At 47.3% G+C, this 27998-nt stretch overlaps 3 protein-coding genes across 6 annotated transcripts in view; 2 read left to right on the top strand and 1 right to left on the bottom strand.

Moving 5' to 3' along the window:
- Positions 1 to 873: 873 nt before the first annotated feature.
- On the bottom strand, positions 874 to 13579 carry PMPCA (peptidase, mitochondrial processing subunit alpha). Its single transcript, XM_060199380.1, has 13 exons — positions 13488 to 13579; positions 12108 to 12310; positions 11649 to 11728; positions 11259 to 11341; positions 6499 to 6593; positions 5637 to 5737; positions 4725 to 4988; positions 3637 to 3729; positions 3437 to 3555; positions 3246 to 3336; positions 3079 to 3145; positions 2280 to 2420; positions 874 to 1575 (listed from the first exon to the last, which is right to left on the bottom strand). The coding sequence occupies exons 1-13, from the start codon at positions 13556 to 13558 to the stop codon at positions 1406 to 1408; spliced, it is 1578 nt and encodes a 525-aa protein (XP_060055363.1). The 5' UTR covers positions 13559 to 13579; the 3' UTR covers positions 874 to 1405.
- A 69-nt stretch (positions 13580 to 13648) lies between these two features.
- Positions 13649 to 23375, top strand: ENTR1 (endosome associated trafficking regulator 1). 4 transcript variants are annotated; one of them, XM_007521519.3, is made up of 10 exons: positions 13649 to 13890; positions 13986 to 14135; positions 14810 to 14878; positions 17658 to 17773; positions 18010 to 18417; positions 19782 to 19855; positions 20574 to 20685; positions 20926 to 20988; positions 21442 to 21581; positions 22380 to 23375. In XM_007521519.3, exons 1-10 carry the CDS (start codon positions 13821 to 13823, stop codon positions 22477 to 22479), a joined length of 1302 nt encoding a protein of 433 aa, XP_007521581.1. In that variant the 5' UTR covers positions 13649 to 13820; the 3' UTR covers positions 22480 to 23375. The 4 variants fall into 4 exon arrangements, with proteins under 4 accessions (XP_007521581.1, XP_016042911.1, XP_016042912.1 ...); XM_016187425.2 differs by lacking the exon at positions 14810 to 14878; XM_016187426.2 differs by lacking the exon at positions 13986 to 14135.
- Positions 23376 to 25456: 2081 nt separating this feature from the next.
- Positions 25457 to 27998, top strand: part of SNAPC4 (small nuclear RNA activating complex polypeptide 4) — a 32592-nt gene continuing 30050 nt past the window's right edge. The window contains exons 1-2 of the mRNA XM_060199383.1: positions 25457 to 25534; positions 26483 to 26627. Of these exons, the coding sequence (XP_060055366.1) occupies positions 26498 to 26627 (130 nt within the window). The 5' untranslated portion in view covers positions 25457 to 25534; positions 26483 to 26497. The remainder of the gene's footprint in view (positions 25535 to 26482; positions 26628 to 27998) is intronic.

The following is a 27998-nucleotide window of genomic DNA, read 5'->3' on the forward strand; positions in this document are numbered from 1 at the left end:
ACCAGCTGTGCTACTGCGCGACCTCCCAAGACTTTTTTAAACAAGAGCACTGCTCAGCTCTGGCTTATGATGGTGCTGGAAATTAAACCTAGAACTGCAGCCTCAGGCTGCATAACCATTATGCCAATTACCCTGACTACTCTTGGCAAAATCCTGTAGCCAATCTTCACTGAACTCTTTGACAGTACAAGGTACCAACCATAGGTTCCCAGGTGCCAGATAAACATGGAGCCTCAGGATTCTATGGGAGTTTAAGTTTGAGAAGAACCAGTCCTATCAGATGATCGTTCTCTTGTAAGCACTTAAGATGCATGAAGGATTCATTAACCCTAGTCACTGACTCTTGCTTTCTTACCTCACCCGGGAAGATGCCTGCTTTGTCACATAAGATCCAGGTTCAAGCCTGGCCCTTCATGATGACAAAATGTGGTGGTGCATGTGGAACTATACCCTGTAATCTTCTAATCCTATAAACCACTATTAAGTTACAACAAAAACAGTCAACAGTGGGGCCAAGCAGTGGTCTCCACCTGTAGGAGGAAGGCTTGGAGAAGCAATGTCACAGGTATCACAAGTGGAGAAGCAATGTCACAGGTATCTCTCCCTCTATATTCCCCTCCCCATTAAATTTTTAAAATGTTAAAAAAAAAAAAAAATAGCTTTGCTGTCAGCACCCAGCCAATTTCACAGAGCCCTACCTCTATTTCCTATGACTGATACCTCAAAAATCAGAATGCATCAAACAGTTAAAGGGCAATCCTGGGTCAAACTGGATGAGTCTCATGAAGAAAGGCCTCCATCTTCAGAAACCTGCCAGTTATGACAGGGTTTTGGTAGTTCCCTCACCCCCTTAATCACAGAGGAAGGAAAACAGAATAAGAAAATTTTTTTATCCACTCCGTATCAGGCCGTGAGATCCGTCATGCCCTGAGATGCGTCACAGGAAGCAAAATGTGTGTGTGTGTGTGGGGGGGTTAGGGCACAGCGACACACACAACAGACACAAGCCTCTTAGCAAACAATGAAGGAGGTCAAGGCACACCAGATGGAGTAACACAGTCTATGCACTCAGTGGCCACTGTGTCTCACAAGCCTAGTGTCCTTGTATGCTGAAAGCCATGTCCAAAGTGGGCACTGTGCGTGTTTTTCTTGTGCTCTATGTCTTTCCTGTGTTCCACCTCCTTCCAGCTCAGAGTAGAGACAGTAGTATACTTTGTTCCACCAATGGGCAGATCTGACTAAAAGAATGCGGTGTGAAGGTCCTTGGCCATATGAATTCTCTTCACTCACAATTAAGAGCAGAAAGAAATCCTTAAGAAATCCCTGTACTAATGTTCCATCAAGGAAACTGCATAAAACCATGTTCTATCTACAGTGCTGTAGGTCAATGAGATCTTGGAAGCCTCTACCGAAACAGCCGGTATGTTCTGGGCAGGCGGCCGTTCCTACTGGACAGGGCTGACTGGATGTGCTCATAGGTGGGCAGGTCTGACAGGTCACCCAGGGCGGCCACAGAAGGCTTCCCTCGGAGCATTTTACTGGTAACTCTCTTGATATCTTCTGGTTGCACGTTGCCTAGCAGAGAATGACAGCCATTAGGACACCTGACCCACACCTTTACATATGTTTCCATGTCTGGTCTGTGGCTGCTAACCAGACTGTAGGGACGTGAGGGGTTCACTGATCTGCTCCCAACTGCGAGTGGACGGCAACTACACCCCTGGGGGAAGGCTGACCTGTAGGTTAGCTGTGTTACAGAAGATGAGGTCTTAGGGAGACTGGGCACACATACTTGAAGGCTCTAAGGATTTCCAAGAGATGGCAAGGCACCAAGTATGGAGAGAACAAGTACTATCCAAAGGAGGACCTCAAGTCCAGGAGACACCATGAGGCTTCATGGTGTATAAAACTAATCCTTCTGGGTCATGGAGCCTTTTTTGAGAATTTGATGAAGCTAAGACAAACCTGTCCCAACCAGGTCACAAGAAAAGTAAGACAAACTGAAGGAAGCCTGAAGACCTCCTACAGATCACTTTGGGGAAGCCAATGTCTTGAAACCTGGGGATGAGACACTTCATGGCATTACAGCTGTGTTCTGTAATTCTGCACCAAGGGCCTTCCTTCACTGTCTTATGCAATCCCCTGATTTCCAAGAGCAAAAATGAAATGCCTATTTTTGAGGAGGTGGAGGTCGGGCACTGGGCTGACCCCTGGCAGGATCAGAGCCTGCAGTGTGCCTGGAGCCATGCCTTCGAGCCTCCTGCCGTCAGGGTACTCACAGATGAGCTCACACAGCTCATGAGGCAGCTTTCTGGAGCGGGTGGCCAACACCTGCCTCCCTACATCTTCAAAGATGACCGGCCTGGACTCCAGGTTCATCATAAGCATGGACATCAGCTGAGTCTTGGCTCGCTCCAGCTCTACCTGAGAGGTTCAATATTGAAAAACCAGTGAACTCTTGAGCATAAGGTCCTGAGTCCAGTCTCTGGCACTGCATGTTCCAGAGTGGTGATCTGGTTCTCTCGCTCTCTCCTTAATACTAAATCTTTCTTCTTTTTAACAAGAGCACTGCTCAGCTCTGGCTCAGGGTGGTGCCTGGCATTAAACCTGGGACCTCGAGGCTCAGGTATGAAAAGGTTTTGTATAATCACTATGCTATCTCCCTAATGCATAATCACTATGCTATCTCCCTAACCCAATAAATCAATCTTAAAAATAAACCAATAAATGCAGCCTGAGAGGTAGTACAGCAACGGACTCATGAGCATGAGGTCTTGAGTTCAATTCCTGGCACTGCATATTTCAGTGTGATACTCTGGTTCCCTTTCTCTCCCTCTCATAAATCTTTTTTTAAAAAAGAAGCCAGTAAGTGGGCTTACTCCATAGAACACACATTACCATAGGTAAGGATCCAATTTTAAGTCCCAAGCTACACCTAGTACTGGGACCAACAAGGAGAAGCTTGGCAAGTCACAGTCACCTGAGGGCTACATGGCTCCAGGTGGGGGACTGGCACAGAAGATAACCCACTGCCACAACCTTGAGAACACCAGGGGAAGAGAATTGGTTCCAGGATACTCACCACATCCACAGTTCCACCCATCAAAATGAACTCCTTTGTAATAATTTCCACCATTTCTCGAACCTACAAGAGAGCAACGACATGGATAGTATCATCTGTCCCAAGAACCCACCTTCTCCAGTTCAAGCACAGACATCACCTGCAACTGAAATCAAGGCTTTACCTGTCGAGGGTCTGCGCTGGCATGAATACACAGGAGGCCTGTGTCCTCATAGCTGTGATGGTAGGAAGTGGCATTGTACATCCAGTGGTGCCTGAGGGAGCAGGGAGAATGTGGTCTCATGCATGGTCCAAAAGCACCCTCTACTGGACATGGCGACGCTAAGACCAGTCAAGTAGAAGTTATCCACCTACCTGTTGAGTACATTGAGGTAGAGCCTGGTGAACATGCCCTTGCCAGGTCCACCAGCTGAGAAGGAGCCACCGCCTCCCATCATCATGTTCAGCACAGCAAAGGGGATGAAATCTTCTTCCTGTGGGGACAGGAAGCAGAGCTAAGCCAAGAGTCATCTTCTTGGCTCTAGGACCTTCAGTCTGACCCAGCAGGAACTTACCAGAAAGGAGCAGCTCTCCAGTCCTATCATGATGTGTGTGAGCTCAGGGAATGGGGTGGGGCCAGGGCTGACATTGGACATGTCTCTTTCCAACTGTAACAAAAGGAACAGGTACGCCCATGTAGTTAGTTCTCAGATGGATGGTTTTAAAACTGGTAGGGGCCTCACCTCCCCAGATACCTGCCCCACTAGGGAAAAAGAGAGACAGGCTGGGAGCATGAGCGAACTGTCAATGCCCATCTTCAGCAGGGAGGCAATTACAGAAACCAGACCTCCCACTTTCTGCACCCCATAATGATCCTGGGCCCATAGTCCCAGAGATAAGAAAAAAAAAAGAACAGAAAACAGAACAGAAAAGCTATCTATCAAGGGAGGGGATGGGATACGGAGTTCTGGTGGTGGGAATTGTGTGGAACTGCACCCCTCTTATCCTATGGTCTTGTCAATACTTCCATTTTATTAATAATTTTTTTAAAAAGTGTAAGTCCCCTTCGCCCCAAAAAAAAAGGGTAGGGGCCTATTACACCAAAGCAAAAGACCTGGAGAGGGAAAGAGAGGAAGGATAGGAAGAAAACTCCAGGAGCCTATAATGGCTATGCAAAGACCCTCAGGTCTGAAGCTCCAAAGTCCCAGATTCAATCCCCTGTACAATCATAAGCCAGAGCTGAGAAATGCTCTGGTAAAAATAAAAATATAGTAATCAAACAAATGGTTCAACAAAAACTTCATGAAGATGCCAGCAAATCCCTTGGGAGGGAAAAGCCACCCGTAATCTTCCTTGAAGCTACTAGTGCTGAGACTTAGTGTGTTACTCAGAAAAGCATCTCAAAAATCAAATCACTTGGTGTACTGCACCAAAGTAAAAGACTCTGGGGTGGGGAGGGAGGGTTTCAGGTCCTGGAACATGATGTCAGAGGAGGACCTAGAGGGGGCTAGATTGTTATGAGGGTAACTGAGAAATGTTACACATGTACAAGCTACCAAATTTTACTGTCGACTATAAGCCATTACTACCAATAAAGAAAAAAGAAAAAAAATCGGAGGCGGCTTAAACAAACCATAGTCACAGGCCTCTCAAATGGCATTACCTTGACAAGTCCCCCGGTGTACTGAGCTACAGATCGGTCCACATTCACAGTGTCCCCGCTTCCCCAGGCTGGCTGGGCTCCTAGGAGGTACTTTCTGGCACAGTCCACCAAGTGTTCATGTTCTACCCCGACACCAGCCAAAACCATGCGATCTGGGGTGTAGTAGTTTCTTAGGTAGGAATGAAGAACTTCTCGATCTATTTTTGGTAAGTTTTCTATGGGGCAGAAACGGTGCAGGCCTACGGTGTTTTCTCGATAAGCAGCCTAGGGAAGGGAGACGGACACATGACACCAGACTTCCTCAGGAAGTTGGTTTGTGGAACCCCACTCGGCTAGAAGCCCACCAGATTATTTTTTTTAGGTGGTTTTATAGTAGCAGCTTCTGTGTTAAATCGATCTCTCCAGAATAAAATCTTAGTAAAATAAATAAATAAAATCAAGGTCCGGGAGGTGGCGCAGTGGATAAAATGTTGGTCTCTCCCCGGCAGCACATGTACCAGAGTGATGTCTGGTTCTCTCTCTCCCCAATCCCTCTCACTAATAAATAGGAAGTGATGCAGTAGCTAGAGCTTTAAGCTTGAAAGCATGAGGTCCTGAGTTCAATCCCTGGCATCACACATGCCAGAGTGATGCTCTAGGTTTTGTTCCTCTTTCTTGTATTAATTAATACATCTTAAAAAGAAAAAAATCAAAAAAAAAAAAAAAAAAAAAAAAAAAAAAAAAAAAAAAGAAAAAAATCTTATTACTACAAAAACCAGGAAACTACTCTTGCAAAAGCCACAGATTCAGAGACTATATACTTTCAACCCACACCCATAAGCTTCAAGGGAGACATCAGGCAGACAAACACCCTCCACCCACCCAAGCACCCTGCAATCAGGAGGGCCACTGATTCAAGCATGGAGACTTTACTTCATGAATCATCTCAGTGAGAAGTGGCTCTGGGTCAGGTCGCATATTCAGGTCCTCCAGTTCAAAGCGGACAGCCATTCGTGTCATCTCAAGTTCTTCATCTGCAAAGTACCCAAAGACAAGGCTCAAGACTGCTCAAGCAAAGCAGAGGTCATGTTGAGCCTGAGTTACCCAGTCGGGCTGAACCTTGTTGATTGGCAGAGTGTGGCAGCAGTCTCCTGTCTTCATCTGGGATGGATGTGAAGGGTATTTGTGTGAATAGGGAAGAGTGCCAGGTAGCAAAGACATGTACTTTCTCTGAGCCTCAGCTTCTTCCCCACAAAAGATATGCAGGCCCCTGATCTGTCTGTTCCAATACTGCCATGAGCATAAAATGACACTACAAATGCAGGCGCCTGGAAAACAGGCAAGACCAAAGTTAAGGGTGTTGCTTCATTAACTAACTAGAACAAGTGCCAGAAAGTTCTTACCCACCAGTCCTCTAGAATACTACTGACAATGAACCTGAATAATTAGTCTGGCTGTCTCTTGGCAGGAAACTCTAAACTCCTGCCATTTGCAATGCCAAAGAAGGAGTGGAATCATGGGTGGGAATAGTAGCACTTTAGTTAGGCTGTTGAAAAGATAGTCTGAGATGTTTTTCAGAACCAATTTCACTAAGAATGTCAAAGGGCACATAGAGATATTTAAGTGTTAAATGCCAAGGGCCTCTTCAACTGCCAGCATTATTTCCAAGGAGACCATGCCAACTAACTATCCCCAGTGGGTAAGCCCAAGAGCTCCAATTGTATAGAGTTTCACCTCAGAAGGAGGCATTTCCATGTTTTTCTGGTCACGCACCCACACTGACCCTCAAGCATACCTGTTAGCCGAGGGTACAGGACCACATCAGCCAGTAAGCCCACCACTGTGTCCAGGCCTTTAGAATCAGCGGATACAGCATACATGGTAGTGTCTCTGGGAAAAAAACAAACACTGAGATCAAGACAAGAGCTCACTGGGGAGGATCAGAGGAGACTGAAGCAAGAACATGAAGTTCTTTTTTTTTTTTTACACTAGTAAGAAAAAAAAAGTATTTCCCCTTTTAAAATTTACAGACTTTTTTGGAAGCAACCCACGTGTCCAACAACAGATGAGTGGCTGAGCAAGTTGTGGTGTGTGTGTGTGTGTGTGTGTGTGTGTGTGTGTATGTGAATATATATATATATTACTCAGCTATAAAAAATAGTGACTTCACCGTTTTCAGCCGATTTTGGATGGACCTTAAAAAATTCATGTTAAGTGAAGTAAGTCAGAAACAGAAGTATGAGTATGGGATGATCTCCCTCTCATGCAGAAGTTAAAAAGCAAGATCAGAAAAGAAAACACAAATAGAACCTGAACTGGAATTGGTGTACTGCACCAAGTAAAAGACTCTGGGGTGGGTGGGTGGGGAGAATACAGATCCAAGAAGAATGACAGAGGATCTAGTGGGGGTTGTATTGTTATATGGAAAACTGAGAAATGTTATGCATGTACAAACTATTGTATTTACTGTTGAATGTAAAACATTAATTCCCCAATAAAGAAGTTAAAATAAATAAATAAAATAAAATTTACAGACTTTTTGTACACTAGTTAGAAAAAATATATATATATAATTTTTTTTTTTTTTTTAACAAGAGCACTGCTCAGCTCTGGCTTATGGTGGTGCAGGGGGACTGAACCTGGGACTACAGAGCCTCAGGCACAAGTCTCTTTGCATAATCATTAAGCTATCTACCTCCCCATAACAGGAAGTTCTAAAATGTTTTTTAAATATTTGTTTATTGGGAGTCGGGCAGTAGCCCAACGGGTTAAGTGCACGTGGCACAAAGCACAAGGACTGGCATAAGGATCCCGGTTCAAGTCCCCGCTCCCCACTTGCGGGGGAGTCACTTCACAGGCGGTGAAGCAGGTCTGCAAGTGTCTTTCTCTCCCCGCCTTCCCCTCCTCTCTCCATTTCTCTCTGTCCTATCCAACAATGACGACATCAACAATAATAATTACAACAATAATAAAAACAAGAGCAATAAAAAGGAAGTAAATAAATACTTTTTTAAATTATCTATTCTTTTATTGCCCTTTTTTATTATTGTAGTTATTGTTGTTATTGATTTCGTTGTTGGATAGGACAGTGAGAAATGGAGAGGGGAAGACGGAGGAGAGACAGACACCTACAGACCTGCTTCACCACTTGTGAAACAACTCCCCTGCAGGTGGGGAGTGAGGGGCTCAAACCGGGATCCTTATGCTGGTCCTTTTGCTTTGTGCCGCCACGTGCACTTAACCCGATGCGCTACCGCCCCGACTCCCAGTACTAAAAAATTTAAGCATGAGTCTGGACTGCATTCACAGGCAGCAGGAAACCGGAGTGGTATGAATATTTTTAAGAAGTTTAAGGGGCCAGGTAGTGGCATACCTGGTTAAGCATACATATTACCATGCACAAGGACCCAGGTTCAAGCCCCCGGCTCCCCGTCTGTAGTAGGGACACTTAATGACAGGTAAAGGTCTACAGCTGTCTATCTTTTTCTCCCTAACTCCCCCATCTCTCTCAATTTCTCTGTCCTATCTAAATAAGTAAGTAAATAAATAAATAGGGGAGGGGGAAGGCTAGAGAGATAGCATAGTAATTATGCAAAAAGACTTTCATACCTGAGGCTCCAGAGTCCCAGGTTCAACCCTCAGTATCACCATATTCCAGAGCTGAGCAGTGCTCTGGTAAATTAATTATATCAGGGAGTCAGGCAGTGGTGCAGTAGGTTAAGCGCATGTGGCACAGAGCGCAGGGACCGGCATAACGATCCCAGTTCGAGCCCCCAGCTCCCCACCTGCAGGAGAGTCGCTTCGCAGGCAGTGAAGCGGGTCTGCAAATGTCTGTCTTTCTCTCCCCCTCTTTCCATTTCTCTCTGTCCTATCCAACAACGAATGACATCAACAATGGCAATAATAATAACGAGGCTACAACAAGGGCAACAAAAAGGGGGGAAAATGGCCTCCAGGAGCAGTGGATTCATGGTGCAGGCACCGAGCCCAGCAATAACCCTGGAGGGAAAAAAAATTACTTATATCACCTCCAAGTTAACTTTAATTTTCAGTACTTCTTTTTTGCTACCAGGTAACACTACTGCTGGGGCACAGTACTTGTACAAGTTCACCACTGTCCCTGGTGGCTCACTCCTTCCTTCTTTCCCCTTCCTTCCTTCCTTCCTTCCTTTCCTGTTCTTTTCTTTCTCTCTGATAAAGAGGAGAAAGATTATCTGCAACTACTACAACAATCACGAAAGTTCCCCCTCTAGTGGATTGGGGGCTTGAACTTGGGCCCTCGAGAATTGTAACTATGTACTCTATTCGGTGTGCCCCTGCCTGGGTCTTAATATAGATATAATTAAAAATAAAAAAACTTATTAGTGATAGAGGAGAGAGAACCAAAGCATCACTCTGGCATATAAAATGCCGAGGACTCAACTCAGGACCTCATGGTGACAAGTTCAGCATTCTAACAGTCTCTTAAATTGCCTGATCTAATCTCCCAGATTGGATAGCTATATGTTCTTTTTAAATATGTATGATACTGCCCACTGAGCAACCTCCTTGGGATAATTTTTCCACTTATTCAGAGAAAGAAAAAGAGGAGACATTGGTAGAGAGTAAGGGGGGGGGGGGGGGAGCTATGCATAGCACTGCTCCACTATCCATCCACGGGGCTTCCCTGGCGACATCCATACTGCTCCCATGTGTTGCCATTGTTCAAAGCCAAGGTTCAAACATGGTAAGACACAAACTCCCAGTCCTCACCAGTAGGGGGAAAGCTTTGTGAGTGGTGAAGCTGTGTTGCAGGTCGGTCGGTCAGTCTCTCTCTCTCTCTCTCCCTATCACCCCTTCCCTCTTGATTTCTGGCTGTCTCTATCCAATAACTAAAGATTAAAAAAAAAAAAAAAAAAAAAAAGACCCACATCAAATCGATGGGGTTTATAGTTAACAATATTTATATACTTTCCACATATTTGGGAGCTACTCTCTTCCCTGATCCAGCTTTCTAGTCCTTTTTCCAACCATGACACCATCTCCCCAGACAGTAACTTAGGTCACCTGCACATTAGATGTCAAGCTCAGGCAAAAACTAGTAGGGTCATGGACCCCTTAGGATACACCTAAAATAGACCTATGAGCTTTTTCCAAAACAGAGACCCCAAATCTTCATCTGCAATATTCTCGCTTTAGGTTAGTCAACAATTTGTTTGGCTTTATTATGTTAAATCTTTTTCATCCACCAGGTTCCAGACGTTATCTTGATGCCAACCTGACTTCACTGGGCAGATGACCCCACCAATGTGTCCTGGAGCCCCAACTTCTCAGACCCCTGCCTCACTAGGGAAAGAGACAGGCTGGGAGTATGGATTGGCCTGCCAATGCCCATGTTCAGAAGGGAAGTTACAGAAGCCAGGCCTTCCACCTTCTGCACCCCATAACGATGCTGGGTCCATACTCCGATAGGGATAAAAAATAGGAAAGCTATCAAGGGAGGGATTGGATACAGAGTTCTGGTGGTGGGAATTATGTGGAACTGTACACCTCTTATCCTATGGTCTTGTCGATATTTCCATTTTATAAAATAATAATAATAATAACACATAGATTCTACTGAGTGAGCTAGCTCCTGACCCTATAGGTGATATTTTAGCATTCACATTTAAATTATACAAAGCATGAGCTATCACATAGCATTGAGCAGAAAATTCTGAACTCACTCCACACCTGGCATCCAAACACCTCCAGTCAGTGCTCAGCCACACCAAGCTACACAGGGGCCCTCTCCCCACTCCCACACACCATTGTCTCATCTGGGCTGAGCTTCTAACAACCAGCCCAAATGTCAAGCTTCCTTTTACTCTCTTTCAGACCATATTTCCACCGACCTTGGCTCCTGGCACTTAACGTCTGTTACCTGTGGGGTACCCTTCTGCCCAACTGGCAAAGTAGCTGGGGGATAGGCTCTTCTCTGCACCCCCAGTGCCCAGCCAGGTTCCAATGATAGATAAGCAGTCTTTGCAGAATACCTGGCCCTTAGAGTATATTTCCTCCCTGGGGGCGAGGGGGATAGGAGGGCATTTTATTTATTTATTAATGAGAAAGATAGAAGAGAGAGAAAGAACCAGACATCACTTTGGTAGATGTGCTGCCAGGAACTGAACTCAGGACTTTATGCTCGAGAATCCGAATTTTTATCCACTTGTGCCACCTCCGGAACACATGTATTCTTCTCTGTATGTGCTGCCACCTCTTTGACTTATCCACCCAATTCTGACCAGGAGATGACCAGGCCAGCCTCCTACCCCTACCCTACAGGCTCTCCAAGGGGGGAGCACAATAATACTCCGAGGATGAAGACAGTGCCTTGTGGGTAGAGAGTAAGTTTACAACAAAAGCTGGCTACCATGGTAGCTCGGGAGGTGGCACAGTGGATAAAGCACTGGACTCTCAAGCATGGGGTTCCCCAGTTCAATCCCCAGCACTGCATGTGTCAGAGTGGTGCTTTTATGTTCTCACTCTTGCATATTAGTAAACAAGTATTTGAATAAGGAAAAAAAAAGTGGTTACCTTGATGTCTGGCAGTCACAAATACCTCCGTGTTTTTCCAAGGCAAGCAGGATTTCATCTTTGCTGTCAAATCGATCAGTAGACTAGGAAAATATAAAATAAAAAAAATGAAGAAATCTAAATTAACAGTCTGAAAAAGCTAAAACACAACAGTTAAGGAAACTGACTTTTGAAATATGCTTTCAGGACATATGGAATCAAAGTATCTTCTTTTTTTTAAATTATCTTTATTCATTTATTGGACAGATACAGGCAGAAATTGAGGGGAAGAGGAGAGACCTGCAACACTGCTTCATTAACTTGGCAACATATTCATTTAGTAAAAATAATCATCCTAAAAAAGCAAAACTTAATACTTTTAAGTATAACATTGAAAATGAAAAGACTGACCGAAAATGCTAATTTTTCCAAAAAGTGAGCAATTCCACTAGGATATTTTGCTTCATATCTTGATCCTGAATTAATAAGAACTGGCAATAAAAAGAAAATCAACAGGTTAAGTCAAAGAGGGCAATTTAATAGACAAATTTTCACAACTGTGAATGTGACTAAAGAGTTGGATTTAAGTCCAAGTCTGCAGGTGACGAGTATGCTAGTTATCTTGGTTGTGACAATGGTTTTCAGTTAAATACTTACGGAATCGTACAGTTTTTGTCTGTGGTGAAAAATTATTAAAATTACCGAGTGGAGAGAAAGTGACCACCATTCACACTTGCTTACTAAATTTCCAGATTCACACTCCGCCCCCCCCTGCCAGGATATAATCCACAAATGACAAATTGCAACCAACAACTCACTGAAGCCCTTATGTGTAAGAACACCCACAATACTCCTCCCAGTAGTACTTACTTCCTACTGTACAGAACTGTCCAAATTTATTTTGGGATGCCACACGAAGCCCATTATCCAGGGTGGTGATTTTGGTTTCAAACTTTTCCTGTCCATCAACTGTAGCAAAAACAGGCGTAGGCACTCCAGGTAAGGGAAAAGAGAGGGGAACACTGGGATAGGCAGCACCACTACTAAACTGTCTGCATGTCCGCGTTCCAAACCTAAAAGAAAACAATGAGTTCAACTGCAGCAGACCAGAAATAGCAGAACCGCTTAGGCAGTTCAGTTCAGTTCCTTCCTGAAGAATTTGCTTTTACAAGCCTCCACATAAAACAGGAGTGATCAAGGATACTGTGCCTGTTACAAATCCTGGATGTGCCTAGGAACCCCAAGTTGGCTCAGTCCTTTGGAACTTAACTTCCATCTCTGTAAAACAGTACAGGGCCCCGATGAAGGGGAGCTACGCAGGCTCAACTGGTTCCTGAATACACAACACCCAACAGATCTGTTCTTCTACAGCCTCGTGGTGATCTAAATAGAAGCCCCATTCCTTAACCTGGTCTGGCCTCCCTCTATTATCTCCTAACCCTTGCCCCCAACAAGATCCCAGTCAGTAGGTTACAGGAACACACTTAGCTTAATCATCTCCAGAGCTGTGGGCTGCCATTCTTCATCTTGGCTTAAACATTACTTCCTCAGAGCTATCCCTCTCCATTATAACTGAAAAGTACCTAGTAAGTTTCTATCACTGAATCTGTTTTTTTTTTTTTCCTTTTCGTCCTTTCTTTCAACCAAAACCAGGTTCAGTGCTAGCTTATGGTGGTGCAGGGGATGGAACCTGGGACTCCCATTGCGTAACATTATGCTACCTCCCCCGCCCACCCCGTTTCTCTATTGTTGATACTTCTCGCACTTTACTGTTTGCATCCATTGCTTGGGGGGGTGCAACAACTACATTTCTAACAGCTACTTCTTGGCGAAGGATCAAAACCTGTCTGCAGTCTCGGTGTGAATGAAAGCACCCGAGGCAGGGAGAGCCTGAGGACACGGCAAGAGATCAACAGGATTCCCGCCGGGCAGACCGGCCTCAAAACCAAGCGTGTGGAAGGGGGCGATGAAGGGTGACACGTGGCCCAGACAAGCCCCGTGGACCCTGCACGCGAGGGCGGGGGAGGGTCCGGTGGTCTGGCAGAGAAGAGGCGGATGGGGTCTAGGGCCTGCGGTCGGGCCTCCCGGCGGGGTAATACCCCCATCGCCACAAGGACCAGGCTAAGGTCGCACAGTCCCAGCCCGACTAGACAGGGTCTCGCCTGTGAATAGGGAAGCCAGAAACCGGGCGTCAACAGGCACACGGGCCGCTCCGGCTCCAAGCCGCTCTCCTTCCAGCCCTCGGCTCACCTCAGCCGCGAGTGGCCCCATGCGCCCGTGCCGCGCAGCAACCGAGTCGCCACCAGTACCACCGCCGCCATGTTGAGTCTCCGCCCAACGACTTTGTCGTCATTTCCGCTCCCGTCCCACACGCTCCGCCCCCTCTGCTCCGGCCTGCGGCGATCGGTCGCGCGCTTCCGGTGCGCGGAGCGGAAGCAGCTGCGAGAGACTCGGAGCGGCGGCAGCCGAGCGGCGGGCGACCGGGGCGGGCGAGTCGGGCCGCGACCGGGTCCGGGACGAAACCGAGGTCATGGAGCGGCCGCTGCCAGGCTAGGGCGGGCTGGCCCCGCGGGGCCTGCGGCTATGTCGGGTTACGCACGCCGCCCGGGTGTCACCCCGCTATCCCGGGCCCGGAGCCTCGTCATTCCGGACGGTGAGCGACCGGGCGGGTGTCCTGGGCCCGGCCGATCCGACCCAGGCGCGCGCGGGCCGCCCGGCGCGCGGTAAACCTCTCATTGTTACTTGCAGCTCCCGCGTTCTATGAGCGCCGGTCCTGCCTCCCCCAGCTAGACTGTGAGCACCCCCGCGGCAGGGACCCGGACCCCCACTTCTTCGGCATTCGGCCGACGTTTATGTGCTATGTGCCCAGTCCCGTGCTAGCTTCCGTGGGAGACACAGGTGAGAGCCAGCCTCAGGGCCCCCACCTGGCACTGATGTCGCCGCAGCTCACCCTTGACCCCCGCCCGCACGCTGGGAGCTCACAGTCTGGTCTTGGGGAGCCCTCTCCCCTCACACACACCCACCCCCTAGACAGGTAATTCCAATAAAGAATGGTAAGTGCCAGGGTAGAGGTATGCAGAGGGGGGTGGGGGGTCCGTGGAGAAAGCCTTTATCCAATAGACCGGTGTTAGAAACCAATCGGGGCGGGGGTTCACCGTAGCCAGTTCAGCTTTCCTTCATCCTCATTCTCCCAGAGTAGCTACACCTACTGGCCACCCTGCACAGCCAGGACAGGCTGCTTCTAAGAGGCTAGTGGGCTGCTTCTAGAGGCTAGTGGGTACCCAGGAGAGCTGGGAGGAAGTGTCCCAAGATAAGGGTTGGGGACACGCTCAATGCCCCCCCCCCCACACACACACACACGACAGCAAAACCTACTGGGAACTTTACAGAGCCACAGATGACAGGGCCCATGAAGTCAGATTGCCTCCAGAGTCAGAAGCTTGTGTCTTGAAAAATCTCTCAAGCAATAAAAAGCAAGCTATAGCAACTCCTGTACTTAAGAAAAATGCCCTAAAGGCTTCCTTCCCGTGGTTGCCCCTGGTCACGGTGGGGGTATGATAATGTCTTTGCAGATTGTGTCTATGGAAAGGGAAAAGGTACTAAGCAAGGTCCATCAGGAGCCCAGGAGCCACATTTTGGAGGTAGAGTGGTTCTGTAATCCTTTGCTTTTCTCTCTCTCTGACACAGTGCCAGACATGTGACCCACTGGTGATAGCATCTTAAGTAGCATACCAGGAGCTCGAAAGAGCAGGTGGGAGGAGGAGCATGTGAATCCAGCTTTGACCCTAATGTTAAAGAGAGGAGGTTCAGGGTGGGGGAAATTGAGGCATGAAGGGCTGCACAAGATGGACTGCCACAGCTCAGGAGTCTCAGGTTATATATGAGGGTCACGTCTACACCTGGATAGAGGGAAAGGATGACACCCTAGCTAGTCAGTACTAGGAGGGCTGCGCTGTGGTGGAAAAGCCCTCTCTGTAGCTGGTTAGGGCTGGGGCAGTGGTTGGTGGAGAAGGCCCCGGAGTGACTAGTTAAGTGCCAGGAGGGGTGGGCAAGGATAAAACGTCTACAGCCTGCCCAGAGAAAAACTTATTGGGTAGGGTGCTTGCCTTACCTGAAACCACCCAGGGAGGTGCTATGGCAGCCAAGGAAGCTGGGTGTGTTGCTCCCGCCCCAAATCTGAACAAAATGTCATTGAAATCATCCCTTTCCATCAAAAACAGTATAGAACTCAAGAAGTGATTATCTTCTGGGCAGCAGCTTTGGAGCTTTGGCAGTTCGAGTGCAAGGGTCACCCCAGCCAGTGACCTGGCCTATGTGGGAGTGAAGTCATGATCCTCTTAGAGGTCCCTAGGTAGGGGCTGGGTAGTGGCACACCTGGTAGAGCACACACATTACAGTGCTCAAGGACCCAGGTTCAATTCCTCAGTCCCCACCTGCAGGGGGAAAACTTCGCAAGTGAACAAACAGTGCTGTAAGTGTCCGCCCCCCTCCCCCATCTCTTCCTGCTCTCTCAATTTCTCTGTCTTTAGCCAGATAAATTACTAAAATAAATAGGTTTTCTCTGCAGGCAACAAGATGTGGGAAAGAAAAGAAGATTTAGAAGATGGGAATATAGGGAGATAGCTCACCAAGTAGAGTGTATGTCTTACCACACATGAGACCCTGGAAGCCATATGGGAGGGGGAAGCTCTGTGGATAGTGAATCAGTGCCATGATGGCTCTGTTTTTCTGAAATAAGAATGAGTCAGGATGGCCAGGAGAAGGATCACCTGGTAGGAACACACTTTACCAGGTTCAAGCCCCCCAGCCACCATATGGGATCAGCTGCACAGGGGAAGCTTCACAAGTGACAGAGCAGTGCTATAGTGTCTTTCCTCTTTCTCCCTCGTTCTCCATCTATATCTCTTATCTAAGAGTCCACAGAGCTCTGGAGTTGTGCAGGCAGGAGCTCCCAGCAAAAACTCTGGCGAAAAACAAAACAAAAAATGAAAGGGCAGCATAATGGCTTTGTACAACAACTTTCATTCCTGAGACTACAAGTTCTCAGGTTCAACACCCAGCACCACCCACCATAAACCAGAGCCAAGCAGTGTACAGGTTAAATAAATAAAAGAATTAAAAAGTCAACCTGGGCTGTTTCACTAATCTGAGAAAGGAGGAAAAAGGAAGGAAGGACACTCAAAATTAGTAATAGGTACAGGTGTGACTTAGAAAGGAATTGAAGGCAGCACTGTAGAATAAATGGGGAATATATTCATATGGGGGAAAAAAAAAAAAAATATATATATATATATATATAGTCAGCCCACAGCGTAACCTGGGAAGAACTACTGACGTTTCCACTGGAGGAGGATGGGGGAGACAGAACTCTGGTGGTGGAAATTATACCCATAAATTCTTTTTCTTTTTAAGATTTTATTTATTTATGAGAAAGATAGAGAGAAGAACCAGACATCACTCTGGCACATCTGCTGCCATGGATTGAATTTGGGACCTCATGCTTGAGAGCCCAAAGCTTTATCACTGCACCATCTCCCAGACCACTTAAATTTTTTTAAATCACAAAAATAACGCATTTTTTTTTACATTTTTTATATTTATTTTCTCTTTTGTTGCCCTTGTTTTTCATTGTTGTAGTAGTTATTGTTATTGATGTCATTGTTAGATAGGACAGAGAGAAATGGAGAGAGATGGGGAAGACAGAGAGGAAGAGAGAAAGACAGACACCTGCAGACCTGCTTCACTGCCTGTGAAGCGACCCCCTTGCAGGTGGGGAGCCAGAGGCTCGAACTGGGATCCTTACATGGTCCTTGCACTTTGTGCCACCTGCGCTTAACCTGCTGTGCTACCACCCGACTCCCATAAAAATATATTTTTAAAAAGTCAGCTTGGGGGTGGTGGAATAGCATTTCCTCACTTGGGTGGTGTGGGTGGTGGCTCACCCAGCAGAACCAATTTGCAAGGGCCTGGTCCCTGCCTGCATAGGGGAAGTTTCTCAAGTGGTGGAGCAATGCTGCAGGTGTCTCTCCTTTCTCCTTTCCTCTCACCTCTCAGAATAAATAAGTAAAGCATTTCCTCACAACACTGATAGATTCTTGGAAATGTGACTTTAAGCAAAACAGTATATAGCGAAAGTTTCCTCCTTGAATGTTATTTCATTTGATAATTGGAGTAATGTCTATGTCTACATCATCTGGATTTTTTTTTTCTCATAATTGTTATAAAGAAATGACAGTATTTGAGGACTTGCTGTAGATCTGTTTACTGGCTAGTTGTCTCAGTTCCAAGCATCACCTGACCCCTGGTGGCATCTGGAAATTGACCCTGTCCTCCATGCAGTTATGTTCTAGAAAGGGGAATGAGTAGGAAGGAGTTTTAGCAACCCTCAGGTCTTTATATTTGTGATATCTGTTATTTCAGATGATAAGCTTGAAGATCTTGAAGAGGCAAACCCATTCTCCTTCAAAGAGTTTTTGAAAAGCAAGAATCTCGGCCTGTCAAAAGAGGACACGACCAACAGCAGAATCTTTGCAAAGGTAGATCGGAGATGAGTTTGCAGTGACCTAAAGACAACCTCTTTCTGTTTGGCCATACTCCTTTGGGGGTGACTGTATGAGGTACGGGGTGCGGTGGCGAGGTATTGGTGCCAGTGTGAAATTGAGTGGGCCAGGGAGCATCCCTCCTAGGAGATGATCCGGTTCTCTTCCTCATCCCACACTGAGGAAGGCCATGATGACATCTGGCCTGAGCTTACTCCTGCTGTTGTCTTTAGGAGGCCACGAGGCACTCCCTGGGACTTGACCACAACTCCCCACCCTCCCAAACTGTGGGCTACGGCCTGGAATACCCACAGCCATTTTTCGAAGACCCAACGGGGGCTGGTGACCTCCTGGACGAGGAGGAGGATGAAGATGATGGGTGGACAGGGACCTACCTGCCGGCCTCAGTAGAGCAGACCCACACCCCCAGGGTGCCCACTGGCACATCACCCTGCAGCACATATGCCTCCTTCTTCTCCAACCCATCGGAGCTGGTGGGGTCTGATCCTCTGCCTTCATGGACACTGAATGACTCCAACTCCCGCATCTCTCCAGTGGAGAGCCCCGGTACAGACTTTGCAGCCCTTGGAGAGTCTCTGGGAGACCGCCACCTCCGGACGCTGCAGATAAGTTACGAAGCAGTAAGTGAGGGGCTTTGCAGAGGTCGTTGTGTTTAAGTGGCATTTTGAGCACTCAGAGCTATTGATGCCCTTAATGTCCCATAGTTTTGACTTTAGGACAGAGCATTTTATTTTGAACAGCCTTTTGTGGACTGGTTACATATACAAATAGAGCCAAGTTTAATAGTGGCTCTCCTGGACTCTGCCTGATTAAAGTTGGAATCCTCAGGGTCTACACGCTCAGAGTGACCTCAGGGACACTCTGCCAACTATCCTTGGAAAGTTAAAGATTCCCCTCCCCCCCCGGGGGGGAAGGAGTCTTCACTAGGGCTTCACCATTCCAGGCCCATTTGTGTGTGTTTTTATTGTTGCAGTTACTGTTGTAATTGATGTCGTTAGATAAGACAGAGAGAAATGGAGAGAGATGAGGAAGACAGGAAGAGAAAAGACGGACACCTGCAGACCTACTGAATTCACCACCTGTGAAGGGACTCCCCTGTAGATGGGGAGCCGGGGGCTTGAACCGGGATCCTTATGCTGGTCCTTGCACTTCGCACCACATGTGCTTAACCCGCTGCGCTACCGCCTGACTCCCTGTTTGTTTTTTTACCAGAGCACTGTTCAGCCCTGGCTTATGGTGGTGCAGGGGATTGAACCTGGGACTTTGGAGCCTCAGGCATGAGAATCTCTTTGCATAACTATTATGCTATCTACCCCCACTCCCACTTTTTTTTTTCCTCCTGCCACCAGAGTTATTGCTAGTGCACAGTACTGGTGTTACGAATCTACCACTCCTTGTGGCCATTTTTTCAAGTCCCACCCCCCCTTCAATTATACTGGACAGGACAGAGAGAAATTGAGATGGGGAGATAGGAAGAGAGAAAGAAAGAAGCAAACCTGCTTCACTGATCATGAAGTGCCCCCCTATGCAGGTGGGGAGCAGGGGCTTGAACCCAGTTCCTTGCACATGATGATATGTGTGCTTAACTGGGTGCACCACCACCCGGCCCCACGGCCCACTTGTTTTATTAATAGAGATAGCAGGAGAGAAGGAAATACGCTAGAACACCGAAGCTTCCCCCTGTGTGGTGGGGACTAGGCTCAAACCTGGGTCATGTACATGGCAAAGCAGGCACCCTCCCAGGTGGTAATCACTTTTTAAAGTTGTTTGGGGAGGGGGTTGTTAGATATTAATAGAACTGGGGTCTGGCTCTGTGTCTTTACAAAGCAAACACCTTTAGCCAGGTTTGTCTATAAGGGTTCTGCAGGTTGACTCTCGAGCATTTCTGTTTTATCAGGAAGCTCTAGAGCCAAACAGCAGAAGTGCAGCTACCTTTTATGTCAGACTTAACTGAGTTTCTAATAAGGGTTTTCTTTCTCTACAGCTGAAAGAGGAAAATTCTAAGCTCCGAAGAAAGCTGACTGAGGTTCAGAGCTTCTCTGAAACTCAAACAGAAATGTATGTAAGCTTTTAGTTAGGATTAAAGCTCAAAGCATATCCTAACCCTCAGCATGTTTTATGTATTTATTTGTGAGATAGAAGTAGAGAAAACCAGAGCTTCACTCTGGCACATGAATACAAAGGATTGAACTCCACACCTCATGCTTGAAGGTTCAATGCTTAATCCACTGCCCCACCTCCATCGCCACACTCTAGCATTTTATTTTACTTTAATATATTTTATTTATTTTGAATAGAAACAGAGAACTTGAGAGGGAAGGGGGAGACAGAGCGACACCTGCAATACTGCTTCACCACTTATGAAGCTTCCACTTTGCAGGTGGGAACTGGGGGCTTAAACCTGGGTCCTTGTGCACTGTAACCTGTGCATTCAACCAGGTGTGCCACCATCCAACCCCTCTAGTATTTAAATGTTAACAAAATGATCAGTTAAACTCAGTTAAAACCCTCTGCCACAAACACATTTTTTTTGGTGTTCTCTGTAAAGGTTTATTTTTAAACATGAGTTCAGATCAATTGAACTTGACGAGCAGAGTCTTTGGGCAGCTTGCTTGGGCCCTTAACTCTTGAACCCAGCGCCTACCCCTTGTTGAGGGCCATTCCGAAAGCCTGACTCCTATGTCTTTAGATAGCCCCATTAAAGTAACTCTTAAAAATGGTCTTATAATAGTCAGTCACTGGAGTTCCTAGTAACCTGGGACTTTTATCCGATGAGGGTGAGGACACTTGAGCGGAAATTGGAAGAAAAAATGATCAAGGAGGAGAGTGACTATCACGACCTGGAGTCAGTGGTCCAGCAGGTGGAGCAGAACCTGGAGCTGATGACTGTAAGACCATTTGACCTGTGGGGATGGGACAGAGCTGTATCTGGGGTGGACCTGTCAAGTGTTGGCTGTGTCACTCTCTGCCCTGGGGAGTCCCAGAGGCCGAGTTTTGATAGGAGTGGGTCCCTCACAATGGGCTGTCTGACAAGTGGGGGGATCCCGGTACTGGGTATGGATGGAGGGGCAGGAAGGAGGAGAGTGTCCTGTGTCAACAGTACCATGTCAGTGATGTCTTTTGAACAGAAACGGGCTGTGAAGGCAGAAAATCACGTCATGAAACTGAAGCAGGAAATAAGCTTGCTCCAGGTAATGAGGGAAAAACCTTAAATACTTGCTTTGATGTTTATGTGATTTCCAGAAAAGACATGTAAGCATCTCTACTGTCGTTCCCTTACTCCACTCTCCCACCCCCCCAATAAATATGAAAATCATGGCAGTGGCAGCTTTCTGCAGACCTTAAATGAGGGAAACAGCCTGGCCTCCTCAAAGTGAGAGTCTTGGGCATTTATATTCTAGAATAATGTATGTAACTTGGGAGGATTCCTCATTTTGGTAGCTTAGTGATGAAGATGGGGGAAAGTCAAGGGAGTGGTTTTGGCTTCCCATCTAATACCCCCCCACCGCCCCAATAAATAAAAAGGCAGGACCCAGCTCCTCAGTTGTTTCCTCTAAGGGTCAGGGCTTGTATTTAGTTGGTGTGCATTTTAGATGCTTTTCTGTTGAACAGGGAAGTCCTCAGACACACCCCCACACCCCCAGGTGCAGATTTCCAACTTCAAGCGTGAAAATGAATCCCTGCGTTCAGGCCAGGGGGCCAGCCTGACGGTGGTGAAGCAGAACACAGATGTGGCCTTACAGAACCTCCGTATGGTCATGAACAATGCGCACTCCTCCATCAAGTATGTGTCTGCTGAGGGCTGGGGGCCTGGGCGGGGTGGATTGAGGTGGGAAAACCCTCAGTTCTGTGGGAGGCCAGGTCTCCAGTTGTAACCACCTGCCTGTCCCAGAAAGGAAGCCTAGGTCGTATGGTTGTTTGCTCCACTGACAGACTTGTAACTTGCATTAGACAGACAGATGAGAACCCCTGCTGCTTTCCTATAGGACATCAAAGTTCTAAATGAAACTTGCGTAGAAAGCACATAAACTAAAACCAGGTGGTGGTGCACCTGGTTGAGTTTACATGTTCTAATGCATAAGGACCTGGGTTTGAGCCCCCAGCCCCCCACTAGCAGGGGGACAGCTTTGTGAATGGTGAAGTGGGGCTACAGGTATCTCCCTGTCTCTCTCCCTCTCTATCTCCCCCTTCCCTCTCGATTTCACTCTGTCTCTAATAAATAAATAAAAGATTCAAAAAAAAAAAAAAGGAAAAGAAAGCACATAAATCCATAGGATGCCCAAGTACCTTACACTTTCACAGTAAGAATTTGGAGGGGGGGGGGGAATTTGAGGGAAAGGCTATTGCTGTTGCACTGCTCTGTCTTCTGCCCCTTACCCCCCAGCTAACTTCCTGACAATGTGCAGCTGCAGTGGAGACATGACAGTGCACAGAATTAGTGACTCCACACTAGCTAAATTGGAGTCTTCACAGTGAACCTGTGCTCTTTTAAATCTGCCCTTTTCACTCTAGTGTTAACTTTTTAATACCTGTGTTACTGCTGTTGAGTCATTGTAACAGTCCATAATCTCTTTCATTTCAGGCAGCTGGTTTCTGGAGCTGAAACGTTGAATCTCGTCGCTGAAATCCTTAAATCTATAGACAGAATTTCTGAAATTAAAGAGGAGGAACAGGAACCATGAACTACTAAGATGCTTCCAGCTCAACACTGTTTACATCCTAAAACCACTACTTACTGGATTTTTAAATGCCATTGTGTCTTTAAATATGCAGTCTTCAGCTGTAGTAAAAATATTTATCATGAGATGCCAATTTCCCAGCCTAAGCCAGTATTATTAGCCAGCCGAGTGAGGGGCAGCTCCCACAAGGGAGAGAGCCTGCAGTTCCTAGGTAGTCCTTAGTGAACTCTCAGCTCTTTTGCAGACTCTAATGATCTTTGTGTGTGTTTTTTTAAGCTAGTGATTATTTTTTGATTACTTAAACATGAAAACAGTTCTGTAGTAAGTTTTTTGCATTGTCATCACAAACTAAGTTCAGCCGGTTGCCCTTGGTTTGCTACATAGAGAAACAGTGAATGAGTGATGACTGAAATGATTGTTGGGGGTGGGAGCACAGACCTTCCCTCTGCCCGTGCAGGTTCACATCCGCCCCTTCACATAACTCCTGTTGACAGTCAGAGAGGGGATGCCCACATGCTGGGTGCTACCATCCTCCCACAGGGACCAAGGTGGATATGGGCATCCATCCGTGTGAGGTCCTGTGACCACGCTTCTTTATGGGTCGACAGATTAGAAAAGCTGCTTTTAGCCAGAAGAGTTCTGATGTGTTTCAGGTGACATTTTATACAATGAAGTTTAGAATTCAGGAATTTAGAGTCTGTGCGGAGCTTCTGGTTATGCTATGTCTCCCAGATGCCATCCTAATTGCTTTCCCATGTTGGGAAAGTATAATACACACTGTGCCTTTTTCTTTTTTTTTTTTTTTTGGCTGATTTCCTGCCAATGTTAATATTTTTAAGTAATTTTTCCTTCCTGTTCAAATTGACAGTTTATTTAATAAATTCTGAAGTTCATATGCACTGTCCCTTCTGACTTAGCCAGTTCTTACGCTTGAGAATCATGCCACCAGCCTCCAGTACCAGGATATGCAGCTTGTATAGAGGGGGAGATTGGTACTGGAACATTCAGTGTCACTGCCCTGGCTGTGAGGTCAATCCAGCACTCTCAGTAGGCAAGTCTCAGAGCCGCATGTTTTTTTGAAGTTTGCCAAGTTGGGTTCTGACCTTAGAGCACTCTTGGGATCATGTGCTTGATTTTTCAAAAGATGGTTAACAGCCAAGAGACAGTTCACCCAGTAGTGTGTGTGCCTTAACCATGTGAGGGTCCCCAGGTTTGAGCCCAATGGGAGTGCTACTGTCCCAGGGGAAGTTTCATGGATAATGGGGTGATGCTGTGGAGTCTCCCCCTCCTCTCTGATTTTTGTTTTTTAACTAGAGAACTGCTCAGCTCTGGCTTATAGTGGTACAGGGGGATTGAACCTGGGATTTTGGAGCCTCAGGCAGGAAAGTCTGCATAACCATTATGCTATATCTACCCCTAAACATGTATTTACCAGAGTAATGGTGGTGTGGGGGGTTGAACTATAAACTTGGAGCCTCAGGCATGAGTCTTGTTTGTATACACATGCTATTCCCCCAACCCACCTTCATTCTCACTTTGTATGAAAGAACGAAGATGGTTTAGGAGCCGTGGTGTCATGCATATGGCTCCAGCAAGTGCAGGGAAAAAACAAAACTGGAACTGCTAAACATCCTCCAATCACAGCTAAACAAATCCAAGCTTAGGGGAGCTTACCCACCATCTTGTGCTCCTGTTTATTGGTGAAAAGTGTGTCTGGGTTCTGTTGTCAGGCTAAACTTTAGGTAGTGAACTAACAGAAAGTACTAGAGTGTTCTTAAATTTTCTTCTGTAACAGCTCTGGGAAAGCAAGACTGGGTTGCAGGAGCGGTTGCTGAGGTCCAGGGGATCATAGTTACTTTATTATTTTTTACCAGAGCACTGTTCAGCTCTAGCTCATGGTGGTTTCACGGGATTGAACCTGGGACTTTGGACCCTCAGGGTCTCTTAGCATAACCATTATGTTATTTACCCCTGCCAGATCATAGTGTTTTGTCAGGGTAGGGGAGTAAGCTGGGCAGATCACCAACCTAGTATCCCCTTCATACTACAGACCAGGTTAGCACCAAGGAGGGCAGTTCCCCCAGAGAACCCACAGATGTTACACCTCTCCCTGACTGCACTGAAACCCATGACTGGGTGTTTGGGGCGGGGTGGTGGGAGTTACCCTTGTTCTATAGTAGATGAAGTAAATCTCGCCTCTAGATACCTGGATTGCAACCTCAACACCAATCTGCGCCCGCAAGGCCTGGTGTATCTATAGCTCTTTCAACTCCAATCCCACCTCCTCTGCCACCAATGGAAATCCACCCATGGTAATTTTCCAGGGGGCTCACTCCTCTTCCAAGACATCTGGAGGGCTGTGTCCTCCCTGCATGTCTCAGGGCCCATGCTCTAAGGACCCCCAAAGATGTGTGCAGTTGAACTGTGTTTGATCGGCTAGCTTTCTCCCCACGCTTAGCCTTTCATATGAAGTCCCTCTGCCTTGACATCTGGCTGGAACAAAACTGCTCTGGCGAGCACCATAAAGCCCTTCCACTGCTCTCCTTGGTTTCACCAAAGCCTTCAGACACTATTATCCGGAGGAGACAAGGCTGCCTGGAGGGCAAGTGTAGCTAGCATAACGATTATGCAGAGACACTTTTGCCTGAGGCTCCGAAGTCCTAGATTCAATCCCCTGCACCACCATAAGCCAGAGTTGAGCAGTGCTCTGGTTAAAATAAACAAATAAAATATAATTAAAAATAAAAAGACTGCCTGGAGTCACAGCGAGAGCAGAACTCGCTCTTATAGCCTCTGGAATGGGGTAACCACTCGGTCTGAGGCCATCCCACAGCCGCTGCGCTTTGGTTTTGGAAGACAACCGCGTGAGGGCAGCAACTGCCCGCCCTCGGTCGGTTCTCCCGGCGTGCTGCGTTCCCGGGCTGCGCTGCGAGGCCTGACTTCCTCTCTGCCGGTCCAGGACTTCCTGCTCCTGGGGCGGGACTTCCTGTCCGCAACATCTCCGAAGCGCGACAGCCGAAATCTTGAGTTCGCTAACCCGGCATCGGCGCTGCCCGCTGTGAGAACGCCTGTGATGGGGAGGGGGGCGGGTGAATGGGTGAAAACTGCGGGTGTGGACACTGGGAGAGAGGGCAGGAGCGGGGCAGCCACGGGAGGAAAGCCCCAGGACCAGGTGCGAGGCTCCTCTGCGATGGCGCGCCAGCCTCGGGGTGGCCGGGCTCCCGGCTCCCGGTGCCCACCGTTAGCACACGAGGGCCTGTGGCGAGCAGCGCCTGACGTGGGGAGGACACCTTGCCCGGGGCCCGGCCGGGGTTGCCGGTGGTGCTGCGTTTCCCTGAAGACTCAACTTCCCTGGGCAGCAGCTCCTCCCGGACCTGCCCGTAGCGATGACCGGTCCTGCACATCCAGTGACTTAGCTGAGTTCGCTTTATAGACATTTCAGATGAAACAGAGTATGTGCTGGGACGAGGCTTGGTGACTGTCTTCCTACTGTTCCAGTTGGGCACAGCCCCTGTCGTTGTCCAAGGAGGAGACAGCAAGGCTTATGTATTTACAGAGAGAAATTGAGACGGGAGGGGAAGATAGGGAGAGAAAAAGAACGGCGCCTGCAGCCCTGCTTCACCACTGATGAAGCTTCCAGTGCTCCCAGAGCCTGTTTCCATCTGTGGAGGCAGGAGAGCAGGCTGCAGCCGGTGAGCCTCATATTTCTAGTGATTTTGTTCTGAGTGACCAGCTCATTCATGGCTTGTTATTAGGAAGACAGAGACCAACCAGGGCCAGGCTTTGGATGGGGGGGGGGGCTGGTAGATGACATGTTTTACATCTGTGGCACCCTGGGTTTGAACCTGAGCATTTGGCAGAGCAGTGCTGTTGTCTTGTTCTCAGTCTCAACCTCAGTGTCTGTCTGTCTGTCTCTATCTCTCCACAGCATGTAGTTTTTTTTTAAAAAGTCCAGGCAATCAAACACTTTTGTTTTCTTTCTCTAATATCAGCTGATATATTTTAGTTGCAGGCAGAAGTCATGGATTTAGATGCTGAGAGAGAAAAAATAACAAAGGAGATCAAGGAGCTAGAAAGAATTTTGGATCCCAACTTCTCAAGTATCAGCGTGGAGCTGTCTGAATCAAGTCTAGATTCAGATTCTGATGCAGGTAAGCCTTCACAGCCTAGGCTCCTTGGAATGTGGTTTGCTGGCCTGGGGCTCCTGTCAACCACAATGCACTCTGTTCCTCACCAAAACTGGCCTCTGCTCTGCCTTAACTCCAGTGGGCAGTTAGCTGGCAGTCCCTCCTATTAGACACTGCACTTGCTGGCTATGTGTGAGTGCTCTGCCCCGTGGTTACCATCTGCACTGGGCTACTCTGGGAGGTAGGGGCAGGTAACACTCCTCAGGACCAGGTTTCAAAAATCCACCTCTTGCCTGGACAGTAACCACAACTGAAGCCTTTCTCCTCCAGGGAGCTCTTCCCTGTACTCATTAAATAGCACCTGGTAGAGTGTATATGTTACAGTGCGCAAGGATCTGGGTTCAAGCCCCCCAGCCTCCAGCTGCAGGGCAAAAGCTTCACAAGTGTTGAAGCAGGCCTTGCGGGTGTCTCTTCTCTCTTTCTCTCTCTCTTTTTTAAATTATTTATTTCATTTTTGAGAGAGATGCAGAGAGGAACACCAGAGCACTGCACAGCTCTGGCTTATTGTGTGGGGGGATTGAACCTGGGACTTCAGAGCCTCAGGCATGAGAGTCTCTTTTCTTTTTTAAACATGTTTATTTATTTATTTATTCCCTTTTGTTGTCCTTGTTTTATTATTATTTTTTTATTTTTTATTTAAGAAAGGATTAATTAACAAAACCATAGGGTAGGAGGGGTACAATTCCATACAATTCCCACCACCCAATCTCCATTTCCCACCCCCTCCCACGATAGCTTTCCCATTCTCTAGCCCTCTGGGAGCATGGACCCAGGGTCATTGTGGGTTGCAGAAGGTAGAAGGTCTGGCTTCTGTAATTGCTTCCCCGCTGAACATGGGCGTTGACTGGTCGGTCCATACTCCCAGTCTGCCTCTCTCTTTCCCTAGTAGGGTGGGTCTCTGGGGAAGCTGAGCTCCAGGACACATTGGTGGGGTCTTCAGTCCAGGGAAGCCTGGCCAGCATCCTGATGACACCTGGAACCTGGTGACTGAAAAGAGAGTTAACATACGAAGCCAAACAAATTGTTGAGTAATCATGGACCCAAAGCTTGGAATAGTGGAGAGGAAGTGTTAGGGAGGTACTCACTGCAAACTCTAGTGTACTTCTGCTTTCAGGTATATATTTTGCAGTAGTTTATGGATACGTGTGAACATATGCTCTCTCACACAGAAACTGGTGTATATCTAGGTTATGGGACTTTGTTAGAAAGTGAACCACCTGGGATGGAATTAGAGAATACTGTGAAAGGAAAGGTCTCACCCGAGTAATGAAGCTGAAGGGTTGTCATTCCACACGTGAAGTCTCTGGACACAGTCTGAGGTGAAGCATGTTGAGG

The sequence above is a fragment of the Erinaceus europaeus genome, chromosome 10, assembly GCF_950295315.1.
Source record: "Erinaceus europaeus chromosome 10, mEriEur2.1, whole genome shotgun sequence".
Classification (NCBI taxonomy): Eukaryota; Metazoa; Chordata; class Mammalia; order Eulipotyphla; family Erinaceidae; genus Erinaceus; species Erinaceus europaeus.

Bases quoted from the DNA above. Each gene is read 5' to 3' on its own strand.
- ENTR1 (XM_007521519.3), top strand. From the start codon at position 13,821: ATGTCGGGTTACGCACGCCGCCCGGGTGTCACCCCGCTATCCCGGGCC. The intron at 13,891-13,985 runs GTGAGCGACCGG...TGTTACTTGCAG, and splicing joins GAGCCTCGTCATTCCGGACG to CTCCCGCGTTCTATGAGCGC. The intron at 14,136-14,809 runs GTGAGAGCCAGC...ATGTCTTTGCAG, and splicing joins AGCTTCCGTGGGAGACACAG to ATTGTGTCTATGGAAAGGGA.
- PMPCA (XM_060199380.1), bottom strand. From the start codon at position 13,558: ATGGCGGCGGTGGTACTGGTGGCGACTCGGTTGCTGCGCGGCACGGGC. The intron at 11,342-11,648 runs GTCAGTCTTTTC...ATATTTTCCTAG, and splicing joins TGGAAAAATTAGCATTTTCG to TCTACTGATCGATTTGACAG. The intron at 6,594-11,258 runs GTAACCACTTTT...TTTTTTTCCCAG, and splicing joins TGTGACTGCCAGACATCAAG to AGACACTACCATGTATGCTG.